Below are 12960 nucleotides of genomic sequence, written 5' to 3'. Positions count from 1 at the left end.
CACTTAACACTTAACACTTAACACTTAACACTTAACACTTAACACTTAACACTTAACACTTAACACTTAACACTTAACACTTAACACTTAACACTTAACACTTAACACTTAACACTTAACACTTAACACTTAGACTTAAATGAACCGCCGGGAGTTAAATGAATCTCTTGAGTTGATTCGGATTCGTTGGCTTGTGTATGCTTTGTCAAGTTGTGTTAGTTTCGTTAGTTTGTGTGTGTTTCGTTGGTGTTGGATGGTTTTGTTTGTTTCTTTGAATTTGTGTTCACCATGTGGAGGATATTATCACTAAAGGATTTGTTGCTCTTCAATTCTACTGTGTCTTACTCTCATAATTCCACTTTTTTGTTTAGTTTCTCATCTGCTTACACGAATGGATCATGTGACCCCTTGTTTACCTGCGCTGTCATGCACCTCATGTGCGCCTGCGTCAATCTTGCAGAATCTTCAAAATAATGAGTTGGGTGGAGGTGGAGACAGGCAGATAGGGTGAGTGGAGGTAAATCAAGCTGCGGAGTCGATGTGGTGCCCATGTGGAGAAATTGTCATGTCGTTCTTGACGAATTTTCGTTGTGCAATGGAGGTGTGCTGGAGGGGCGGCTGGGTGGAGGTAGGTGGAGGTCTTTCGGGGCCCGCTCAGAACTGTCTTTTCCCTTTCTTTCCTTCCCTCAGCCTACCCTCTAAACTACCCTCTTGTTCCCTCCCATTTCATTCCCTTTCCTTCTTTCTTTTTCCTCCATGTCAGTCTCCTAGCTTGAAAACACTCTTATGTCAGTTTTCTCCTCCTAATATGCCATTTATCCTCCTCTTTTCGCCCTGATTCTCCCTCTCTTCTTTCCCCTTTCTACTCATCTTCTCTAACCCAGCCCTCCTTCTTTCTCTCCTAAAATGTCTCCTACCTTGTCCTCATCATCATCTTCCTCTTCTAACTTTCTTCTCTCCCTCTTGCTTCTCTTCTTTACCTCTCATTTCTCCCCCCTTCTTCTTTTCTCCTAATCATTCATACCCTTCATTCAGCTTCCTTCCCGCTCCCATCTTCTCATCATCTCTTCTTCCCTGCTTCATTTCTCCATTCCTTTCGTCAGCCTCTCTTATAGTCCCCTCTATTGCCCTCAATCTTCCCCTACTTCCCTTAGTCTACTTCTTAGCTTTCACCCTTCATTGATCCCTTTTCTGTCCCCCTTTTCCTTCCCTCTTTTTATCATATCTTCGTTTCTCCTCTTTCTCCTTCACATGGCTTTATTTTTAGTTCTCTATCATCACTCAATCACCAGTAATGCCTCCTCTCTTCACCCTGATTCTGGCCTGGCTGCCCTCGCTCGCTCTCCCTCCACATGGGGCAACCTCGGTGGTCACGTGAAATCGCGCTCAACGGATCAGCCCTGAGTGAGGGCCTGTTTCCCTCCCATAGGTCCTCGTTTCAGACTAGTCTCTTTAAAAGCCGCTGTTTCGCAGTTCTATCTTGTCATATCCCGAAGATCGCTGCTCAATTCGTTCGTTTTTCGAGGTAGGGGTCAGCCTCCTCTTGAAGCCAGCTTCGTTTTTCACCCAGTTAATTCCTCCACTTTCGTTCGTTTACCCCGCATTCAATCCCCTTGGCTGGGTCATTTAGGGGGCACATTTGGGCCTTGTGTTGGCTCATTCGGCGCCTTTTCTGACAAGTAGTGTTCCTCTATCGCCTCCAGCTACCCTATGCCTCCACTGTAACTCCCTTTTCCGCCCCCTCTTGCCTCCCTTCGTCCTCCTTTCACTATTGTCATTCTCAGTCAGGCTTACTTGAAAAAAATTCCAATTAGGTCCCCTCCAGAGCGGGTCACTTGGGCTCGCTTGGGCCACTCTGGAAAAATGAAATTTGGGCAAGGCATGCAGGGTAATTAGGGCAGCCTGGGCAACGCAGGGCAACCTGGGCTAGCGATAAAGTCCTGGTTCTCGATCAAGCTCGCTCTCTGGCATCCTAGGCATGACGTGGGGGCTCCTTCCAAGCCACGGGGGCCAAGCAACGACAGTCCCTTGTCCGGCACTGGTATGGCCCTCGACAGGTGCACCACAACGGCCAGGTAATCACGGCGGATACATGCCCAAAGCCTGGACGCATAGGACAGGAAAGGGAGCCATGACTGCTGCCTCTTGGATGGCAGCTATGATACGAAAGTTAGTTGCGCCTGCCGCGGGCGACGGCATTACGGAGGCCATGGCAGAGGTCATTGAGAATAAATTAGGGGAATAATGGCTTGCTGATTATTCAGATGATGATACAGGGGCCGCTCAAATTCAGCCGGCTATCGATCTAGGGTGGCAATGCCAAGCCTGCGAGTCTTGAGGCGTGTCCAGGGCCTCATTGAAGGGAGTACAAGTGGCACACTGTGAGCGAGTAGCGGGTCGTCATGTGAGAAATTTGTCTGTTGGATTCAAGGGCCCAGAACAAGAGCTCCTGTTTATCACTGCATTCGTCCAACTAGGACCCGATGGTCCGGGTGCTTGTGACGGAGCAGCTGTCGGTGGAGGGGTTGCGGAAGGGGGGGGGGGGGAGGGGGGGCGAAGTTCCCCTCTGACTCGGCCGAAGGGGAGGTTGTCAGCTTTCGCCTGAGGGCTTTTTGTTCGAGGCCTCTTTCAGTGACCCAAGCGCGGAGTTCATCTAAATACATTCATCACTCGTACTATTGCTATATCGTCTCTTAGTCAAGGAATTGGATTCCTCCCACCAGAGTTCGGAACCCACGCCCAGCCGAACAACAATGCAATCTCTATGAATCAATGATCAACTCCCTAGTTATTCAAAGAGCTGCAAATAGGGACCATTGCGGGGGCCAAAGGGCGCCTTGTCCGCGTTCAAGACCCTGAAGTTGTACATCACGTTATGGAAATTGCTGCTCACTTTATCGCGCCGCTTATCCCCCTCGGATCCGATGTAGAAAATGTCGTTAGAGTCAGGAATGAGTTCCCACCACTGCAGCCGAGGGTCCTCTGAACATGGCTGCAGCGAGAGCACGCCGTTCTTTGTGTCAAAGTCGCCCTGCTTCTGATTGTCCGGTAACTCTGGATCATAGTTGTAGCGAGGGCGATTGTCCACGCCACCCACGGTCAAACACTTGTCCGGGTGCTTCTCACTCCTCACCTGACCGCGCGACACGTTCTTGGACGTCGCCTTGAAGCCGTTCGGTGGCGAGTCGCACTGGAAAAACTCGAACCGGTCATCTGAATTTTCACCATCATGCAGCAGATAGCGGCCATCGGAGCTTTTATGGATAGCCACGCCGGACCGACCCTCAAAGTGTCTCAGACCAATTGTGAGGATGCTAAGCTTCTTCGGGCCCTGGACGCGGTGGCAGTGCATGTCGGACGCTTGCGTAGGGGCCGCAGCCGCCTGCGTGGCGGCCATGGCAAGTGCAGCGAGAGTAGCAGGAATAGCAAAAGACTTCATCAGGAAGAGTGAGTTGAGACGATGGGTCGTGGGGTGTGTCGATGCGCGCTTTATACGCATTTGCGCCGAGATGCCCTTTGTGGCGGTCACGGTATTGCGGCGACAAAATCCGGTGTGGAGGGGAGCTTCTCTGCTATGAAAAAGGAATCGGACTTTGCGGCCTCCACGCCATGGCGGCACGTGTGGATCCCCGTACGCTACTGGGGCGAATGTCGGACATCCGTGACGTTGCCTAGGATACTGGTGCTCCGCATCAATGTACTATCATCAGCAAGTCTGCCGACCCAGGCTACTGCCTATGTTTCCCATCCAGGATTTTTGTACACGTAACGGATATAGTAATGGAACCATCTGACCCATCTTAGATCGATATGTCGATTACCTGATGCTTCGTCCTTGGGCCTATTTCATGCACTGGTTATAAGGGCTCATTCCCTAGACTAAGAAATTCAAGCACAACTACACGAGAGCAAGGCTAGACGCGGCCTCACGGAGACAGTCATCAACCATAGTTCATGGGACCAAAGCGTTGGCTATCTCTACCTCGATTACTACGACCCAAAGATCCGACTTTACGACGGCCCATATATCGGTTGTCCTGCTGGATGCTCTATTCAGGCGTGCTTCTTGAGATTCAGCACCACATTCAGGCTCGTGCCAGCGGACCAATCTCCATAGGGGGAACGATCCGAGGGTTGATATTGAGAACATTGCTCCTTAAACTGATCAATGTCCTTTTTGTCCATCCTGCATGATTTCTTCTTGGGACCACTTTGGTATTTGCCACTCTCGGTAGCCGAACATGCCTTCTTCGTTGCATCATCGTCCAGGTCTTTCGCACCGGCATCCGGAAGGTTCCCGAACGTCGTATAATAATTGAAACAGTACAATTCATACGGCTCCTTCTTTCTCCATCTCGATCTTCAGGTCCGTCCCCCCCAATCCAATTGGTCATCTTCTCACCTGTTTGGCGACTCTCGCAGCGCTCCTTGCCCCATTCGTACTAGGGGCGCGGGGGGAGCATGACTCCCCCGACTCGGTAGACGGTGGGGAAAGGGGGGGGGGGCGATTAGAAACGTTCGTTGGAAACGAGAGACTGAGTACCCAGGGTCCCTGGCATATGATATTTCACGCCGTTTTGTTTTCGCGATCTCAACCCACGGCATATACGCGGATTCCTCTCATCTACTGCTCTTACTGTAGCTGCTATAGATTCGTAGCTATGGAATCAGACCCTCTTCCGACTTACAATTTCAACCTTAGTTGGTTATGCTTCTATACACAAAGGCTTTCTCTGGCTGCTCGGACTTTGCTAAGCATTTGATCGCTTTAAATGACAGGCTTCATAGCAGTACCCGCAATAAACAAATCGTCGTCGTCGTCATCGTAGATCTCGCACTTCTTCTTAAACCAACTGATATCCTCCTTTGCGACCCGGCATGACTTCTTCGTCTTACCTTCATGGTACTTTCCACTCTTTACTGAAGCGCACACATCCATTGTCGCATCGCGGTCGAATTGGGTAGATAATTTAACCAGATCGGCAGGGTAATCCAGCCACCTAGAGAAGCAGCCCAGGTCGTACGGCTCCTTGGGTTCCCACACGACGTCCAGCTCCGATCCTGCTTTCCACTCAGTCGCCTCACTCTTCGGATTGTGGCTCTCACAACGCTCCTTGAACCACGTCACATCATAGTCTGCAACTTTGCATCCATAAAACGAATAATTACCATCATCCTTTGACATTGAACCGCTGCTGAGTGTATTGCAGACACTCTTGGTCATATGATCATTGATCGAATACATCTGGTCCTGTCCCTTGTGGAAGCAGAACAAGAGTTTGCCCTTATCCGATCGTTCCAAGATCGGAGTGGCCATGGCAGCGAAAGGGAGCAATGCTAGTAGAATAAGCTGGAAGAACATGCTGATGGGGAAAGCCGTGAGATTGGGAGCAGACTTTAAGTAGGCATCTTTTGTGACCAAAAGTGGCGCATGGGCCGGATTTCCGTGCCAAGATAAACTGTCGGACATGCGGTGAGGGCGGGCCGATTAACAAGCCCACGTGCCATGCAGGGGGGTCGAGCCATGCGATCATGTGCATTGACCCCCCCCCCTTCCCTTGCACTTTGGAAGAGAAAAATCCCTAGACCTTAGGTCGACGAGAGAGTTACGAGATCTGAATAGCAGGTTCAAAACAGATTGGCTATCAAGTCACAGGAATTTGCTTAGGAGGTTCGGAAATAAGCTCATGCGCTAGGCTCGCTGGCCTGCTCAATCGAAATCCCTATACTTGCTCTTCAGTTCTATGGAATGATGAATGTAGTTGGAAATCTAGCAAAATATTCTGGTTCTGAAACAATATTCAAAAAGCGTTTTCCCACACAATGGTCAGGTGACGATTTTTACCACCACAAAGCGGGGTCGTAAATTTTGCAGACGCTAAAAAAGAAGCAAAGGACGAAGGAACACGTGTTCCAGTTCTGCATGTACATGCCGATGATAGGGGTATCAGCATCAACGGTACGAGCCGAAGGGCTTCCAGGACGCACTGCCTGAGTTCGGACAGAGTCTGATGGGGGGGGGGGGTAACTTGTAGTTGAGCTTCTACGCTGACGCGCGCATTCATGATGGCATCGAGAGCCAGTGAGGCTAGTTTAACACCTAAGGAATTGACTCTAAAGGGGAAAGAAGGCTGATGTGTATTGGCTAAGAGCACATGTTTGAATACAAAAAAGAGGGGGGCCTGATGCATGTAGCTTGTTCCAGGCGTTTATACCCAATAGCTAAATCGTATCTCAGTCATAAAGGTTTCCTGTACACGTAAACTCTTGTCAAAACATTTTTGGTAACTCTACGCTGTGGGTACATACGCAGTTTTCCTCCAACCTGCCTTCACCACTCATTCCGTAACTGGGGGGGGGGGGGTTTCTTTGCTATCGTGGACTGTTGCACGCAACGATAACACTAAGATAAGGGACACTAGCAATTCTCATCTACTCCAGAATGCAAACTTTTCCCTTGTAAGGCCCCCCAAAAATGCTGCATCTGTAAGAGGACACGGACAGGTAACCTGACAATACCTGCCTGCAGCGCTCCCTTTACTCCCCCTCTCTTGCAGATAGCATGGCAATGCGGCATTTTCATGCCGCAACGCTCTCTCCCCGAGTGCCCTTTTCAGCGGCATTCAGCTATCAATGCCAATCATTATATAGATAACTAAAATTTTGGGCGTACAAAGGCAAGGTTTCTGGCTGCAAAGATTTAGCTATTGTCCCCTTTCACATGGAAGGCTTCAAAGCAGTGCCTGGGATCCAAGTAGAATACGAGGGGGGGTAACCGGTGGGATAATAGTGCAAACATTTCTTGTGGAACCCATCGACATCCTCCTTCGCGACCCGGCACGACTTCTTATTATCTTGGTACTTTCCACTCTTCAGTGCATGGCACACATCCGGTGTCGCATCGGAGGCAATATGGATTCCCGCCTGCGTTTTACTTTCATCAAACGTCACCTCTTCGACAAAGCAGTACAGATCGTAAGGCTCCTTCGGGTCCCACACGACATCCAGTTTCGATCCTGCCTTCCACTCGGTCGGATCACTCTTTGAATTATGGCTCTCACAATGCTCCTTGAACGCCGCCACGTCATGGTCTGCAACCCTGCATGGCGAGAGAACCAAATGCTTAAGATAAGTACCGCTGCTGAGTGTAGTGCAGATACCCTTGGTCAAATTATCATTGATCGAATACATCTGGTCCTGTCCCTTGTGGAAGCAGAACAAGGGTTTGTACTTATCCGACCGTTCCAAGATCGGAGTGGCAGTGGTAGCGAAAGGGAGCAATGCTAGTAGAATAAGCTGGAAGAACATGCTGATGGGGAAAGCCGTGAGATTGGGAGCAGACTTTAAGTAGGCATCTTTTGTGACCAAAAGTGGCGCGTGCGCCGGTTTTCCGTGTCAAGATAAACTGTCGGACATGCGGTTAGGAGGGCCGATTAATTAGCCCACGTGCCATGCAGGGGGGTCGAGCCATGCGGTCATGGGTATTGACAGCTGAATGGATCGTTCAGAGCAGAACTTTGGGAGAGGCATACTTATCAGGACCATGTCCAATGCAAGGAGTACATCCACTTATTAAGGCATTTGTAGGGAAAACTGGTCGTACCATGACGAGTTTCAGCATTGAGCATATTCGATCGAAGGGACCCTAGACCTTAGTGAACGAATATCCTTCTTGCACGTTCATCATTTTGATATCCAAATTACTGATACAGTTTGGTAATTGAGAGTATTTTTCTTGAACAAGAGATATGGAATGGGAGAAACATGGATAACGCTTCTAACTGATATGCGGACTGGGGCATGAAATGCTTTGCACCATATTGTTTCGTGGCTAAGGAATGGTATTCCTTGACGGAAAGTAAGAGCTTGGACCCTTTCCGTATGTGCTATTTTACACCATGCATTTAAGATCTTCTTGACACTTGCCTGTCAGGATAGGCATATGATCCTCCGAATCGGAAGGAAGTTAAACATAGGCTTCTATTTCAAGTGTCCCAAGAGTCCATTGAGTATCACCATTTGCATTGAATTATTGCTCTTCGTCAGCTACACCCTCAATGCATTGGAGTGTCATTAACTATGTCTACGTTCAACTAAGCAACTATTAATAACACGTAGAAAACAAGAACTCAAGTATGCACATGACAAAAGCACACCTGCGTATTGCAGAACTGAGTCGTCTTTCCAAAGGCTGATCGGTTCTAATGATGGGTTTCAACGCCCACCGACAGATCCATCACAGGCTCAAGGTCCGTTCCAGCGTAGAAACCACGTCTCACATTGTCTATTGCTGCGCAACGATCTGTGAACCACTGCACGTCATAGCTGGCAACCCTGCACGACCGTTTCGTCGGTTCATCTTGGTACTTGCCACTTGAGAGTGTACCGCATACATCCTTCATCGCCCGGATATCAAGTCTGCTGCTCGGGGCGCTGGGGGGATCTACTCCCATATCCGAAGGATAACCAATCGGTACAAATCAAACTCAATCAGAGTTTGAATAGGAGTGCCAGCATTAAATTTTGTGCCCTTATTCGCCATCACGTCGACGTGACTTTGGCAGCGCCCCCCCCCCCTCTTTACATCATAATTTTTGAGCCAGCAAATAGTCTGATCGGTATTAAAAACATAACTACCGCTTTTGTGTGCGTTGCAGATATGTTTCGCCGTTGTTCCATCGTCTCTGAACTTGGAATGGTTGGGCTCACGGCGGAGACAGAACTGATCGTGGTCTCCTGTTCCGGCAAGAGGGCGGCCAAGACAGCAAGAGGAAGAGATTTCAGAAAAATAAGCTGGGAGAGCAACGTTGATGGTCCCTAGTCACAAGGACGAGTAAAGCATCGTCTTTTCCCTCTCATTGTGGTTCGAGCGCCGGATTCCTGTGTCTAGTGACACCACCGCGCAAACGGCGACCATCGCCAGTTAGAAAGCCCTCGTGCCATGGGGGGTAATCGGCAAACGAATCATTTGGTCAGGTAGTAGAAGCTTAAACTTTAGAACAGAAAACACTCTCGGGATTTATGTCAACGACAGTTTTATGTGACCCGAATGAAAGGAGAGAGAGAGAGGAAGAATATCTGACTACGGGACGGTCTCGATCATCGAAAATAAGCCCATGGGTGAACTTGTTGAATTTGGTGGTGAAGCATTCCATCTTCTCTCTTTCTTTCCTAAGCTAAATATTGAATCAAAAAGAGATTTCCTGGTCAAAAAATGTAACATAGGAAAGGCTTTGTTTGCAGCAAATCGGATGATAATAATTTTTGCTACCGCAGAATGAACAAGCCGTCAATCCTCTTCCAACATTTAAATCTTAAAAAAAAAAGTCACCTAAGCACCCGCGAAGTACCGCAATAAGACCAGCAAACAAATAAGATGGTGCACTGTCGGAATACCACAATGAAGTATGATTAGTCCTTCGAAAGATCATCTCCAAGCTTTCTGTGCAGTTCATCTTCTCCGTAAAAATAGATCTCTGTTGAGTTATGCCCGTCTGCAACTATTGAGAGTAAACCGTTGGATAAAATGCTACGGCACGCCGTCTATAGGCGAAATGCCATTCAAAGCCTCAGCGACTGGGAATATTGCCCGCAACATATACCAAGCTAATGAGCATGAAACCGGGCTCGTTGGTACATAGCAGCCTAAAAAAGTTTTGCTCCCCCCCCTCCATGGTGGGACGCTCTGCGGCCCAAGATGAGATGTCGCTCATCGGACTTCTATATATTGCGCCACTGAGAATTAGCTGCTTTTTGCATCATTGCAAAATGTGCTTGCCTACACGAATGAAATTAAGCCCCGTTCCTGTAGGATGAGAGACCCTTCACCTTTGTATTAGTCAGGGGCAGGAGTGTAATTTGCGATCTACCCTGAACACAAACTTTGTATGCAGCATACCCCCTGCCGAGTTAAAATTTAAATTATCGCGTTGGCTCGATGGCCTTCAGGGGCGCTTCGTTTCGCTTGCAGATTTTACCGACATATGCAGGTTGGCTATAAAAAGATTTTACTACGTAAGACATCCTTTCATTGGCTGTTACAATGCATCACGTGGTGATTTAAAGGGTCCTTGCATACCACCTGTTCAAATCGTGCGCATCACAACTTTCCCTAAGCTGTGCCGTGTAATGAAGGTAATTAATCTGATTGCCTTAAAATGAATACCTAGAGCGCTGAATGTACTATATCATGCTCTTGCACCTCAAGGTCGTCGTCGGGCTTGTGACCGCTACACTGGCTGCTGCTGAGTCTGCGGGGAACTTTTCGATACCACTGACTCGTCGACAAGACCCCGCCCAGATTGGCGAAGATCAGATCACAACTTTTTCCGGCGATTTTAGCCATGCTGTTATCAAGTACTCGACGGCCTTAGAGAACTACTTCCGAAACACGGGTAAGCAACATCCCCTACAAGCGCTTCAGCTTTCGAAGCGCGGTTCAGAAGGCTCTGTGGGTCTTCGCAATGTGGACAATGGCCTGTTATGGACAGGACAGGTCCAGTTTGGTTTCCCTCCCCAGAGTGTATACGTGGACTTTGACACCGGCTCGGCTGACATGCTGGTGAACCATGGCGCCTACAACCCCGGTCTATCCATCTCGTCTCATAATACCAAGAAATCTTTTTCCAGCACATACTCAGATGGCAGGAAGGCCAATGGAACCATTTACACGGACGACTTTTCTATTGGTGGCATCAAAGGCAAGCATGTGGCTGTTGGTCTTTCCAAGAAGGAATTTATTGCCAGCAGGGAGTCTCCGAACAAGGGCATCAGTGGTCTTTCGATGCCTTCAATTCAGACGTTCCCTTCTTCATACAAGCCATTTTTCCAGACTCTTCGTGAGCAGGGCGCTGTTTCTCAGGGTATTTTCCAGTTCACGATCAAGACTGGCAGTGGATCGTCATTGCACCTGGGTGGTATCGATTCATCCAAGTACACTGGAAGCATCACATGGGTGGACTTTGATCCTTCGGATGGCTTTTACGTGGCCTCCGCCTCTATCAATGGAAAGGATATTCGCACTATCATCGATTCGGGGACGTCCCTTATTATTGGCCCCCCGAATGAGGTCAAGGAAGTGCTGAAGTCTATCGACGGCGTCACTATATCGGACCAAAATGGCCAAGTTATGGCCACCTTCCCGTGCAAAGAGAACCCGAAGGTGAACATCAAGTATGGCAGCAAGACCTTCCCTCTGGCTAACACGCACCTTAAGCAGAATAGCACCACTTGTGTCCTGCCAATTATGGGTCGAAGTGGCCTTCCCATGAAGGCTTGGATCATGGGTGATCCATTTTTCCAGTCTGCCACAGTGATCTTTGATCAGGACAAACACCGCCTTGGTTTTGCCAAGCAGGCATAATGGATACACCAGTTTTTTCTAATGGCGGATGTTTTGGTCTTGGAGTGTGTCAAGAAGTATGAAATCCACATTTTCAGCACGCAGCACAAACGCATCCCACAGACACCACTAGTATGACTGTCGAGACCCTTTAACACTCTTTTGACACCCCCCCAACCTCATTTCTGCCTCTGCATTAATGTCTCTGTAGTCATAATCAAGTTTTTGAATGGTGGCTGGTATCTACAAGATTTAGGGTATATAGTCCTTTTAACATTCAGAGATGCTCTTCAGTTTACCAACCAGGGATGGCACATTGCTCTTTTCGGGAATACCCTGCGAATTTGGAATCAGAGACACACACTGCCAAGAATTGGGTTTAATATGCGCGACAAAGCACTGCTTGTCGTGCGTGCACAATTGGAAGTCCATCGCATGTTGGTCGTCGCGAACCCAAAGGCTCAGAGCCTTAACATTGTCATCTTTCTTGAAAGAGAAGCGTCCACAGCTGTTGAATCCAAAAAATCCGAGCCCGTTGTGGCTCGCCACTGGCTTGGAATGACCTTGGCAATGAGCGTTATCGTAAGAACTGAACGCCCATGAGAACTTGGGAAAGTGTGGAGGAAAGCCCTCAGGGAATCCTTGTCCACTCTCGGTGACCATCCCTGGGGTCACTGCGACTGACGCCTGTACCGACATGGTGACAAGGGCTATGAGAAGAGCCGTTAGTTTCATGGTGGCGGGATGTTAACGAGTTGCAACGCATGCAAACGGTTGCTGAAACTTTGGAAGACGATCAACCAATGGCATAACAGTGCCCTCCACATTCTACCAGAGTCGTACGTCGAGGAATCATCAGGGGGGTTGACCGCTTATCAAGGTGTTAGAAAGCTGAAACAACACCGTCACTTCGTGGATCGACTGCTCCTTCCAAAACACCATCTGGTCTCCGAGCAATGGCGTGAGAGTGTCCAAAGAGACTGTCATATTCACCTAATTTGGTGATGTGATGTCCTGCTTTTCCCAGTTCCGCCATCAGGGTCGGGCGCAGCCTACTCTCAACATAGACCTGATCTGCGTCTACCAGCCATCGTGGCGCGCTAACGGCAGCTTGTAGCGGCTGGTCATACCAAAGGTACCTAGACAATACGGCCGAAGAAAACTGGGGCTGACCATGACTGCCCATCGTTCCATAGGAAATCAGTCGTCCGTCGCTGCCGACCGCCATGGCAGGATTGAGTGTGTGAAAAGGCTTTTTTCGGGGAGCAAGTGAATTCTTATGTGCAGGCTCCAGAGAGAAACTCGTCCCGCGATTTTGCCACAAAATGCCTGTGTCGGGAAGCACCATGGCGGAGCCAAATGGATGAAAGACACTCTGGATATGGCTTACAGCCCGCCCAGCCCCATCTATCACGCCCATCCAGGCTGTATCGCCAGGTCCAGAGGGCGCCTGAATACGACGGGCGGCCTTCATATCGACCTGGGAGGCCATCTTATCTAGGAACTGAGGCTCTAGGCAGTGCTGCAGGTCGTCTGGCATCCATTCATCATCACAAATGTCCTCTCGTACTTCGTAGGCTAGTTTGCTAGCTTCGATCATTGCGTGAATATGCTCGAAA

General features: G+C 49.0%; 3 protein-coding genes across 3 annotated transcripts; 1 reads left to right on the top strand and 2 right to left on the bottom strand.

The window, feature by feature from the left end:
* Positions 1-4768: 4768 nt before the first annotated feature.
* Mala s 7d (putative allergen) lies at positions 4769-5362 on the bottom strand (the record flags this gene model as incomplete). The annotated part of the gene is made up of 1 exon (XM_018885342.1): positions 4769-5362. One exon carries the CDS (start codon positions 5360-5362, stop codon positions 4769-4771), a length of 594 nt encoding a protein of 197 aa, XP_018741911.1.
* A 1355-nt stretch (positions 5363-6717) lies between these two features.
* Positions 6718-7308, bottom strand: Mala s 7c (putative allergen; the record flags this gene model as incomplete). The annotated part of the gene is made up of 1 exon (XM_018885341.1): positions 6718-7308. One exon carries the CDS (start codon positions 7306-7308, stop codon positions 6718-6720), a length of 591 nt encoding a protein of 196 aa, XP_018741910.1.
* A 2881-nt stretch (positions 7309-10189) lies between these two features.
* Positions 10190-11362, top strand: MSY001_3438 (uncharacterized protein; the record flags this gene model as incomplete). The annotated part of the gene is made up of 1 exon (XM_018885340.1): positions 10190-11362. The coding sequence occupies one exon, from the start codon at positions 10190-10192 to the stop codon at positions 11360-11362; it is 1173 nt and encodes a 390-aa protein (XP_018741909.1).
* Between the last annotated feature and the right edge of the window lie 1598 nt (positions 11363-12960).

Source organism: Malassezia sympodialis, genomic scaffold, assembly GCF_000349305.1.
Source record: "Malassezia sympodialis ATCC 42132 genomic scaffold, msy_sf_28, whole genome shotgun sequence".
Taxonomy (NCBI): domain Eukaryota; kingdom Fungi; phylum Basidiomycota; class Malasseziomycetes; order Malasseziales; family Malasseziaceae; genus Malassezia; species Malassezia sympodialis.
This window is presented reverse-complemented; position numbering and strand designations above follow the sequence as displayed.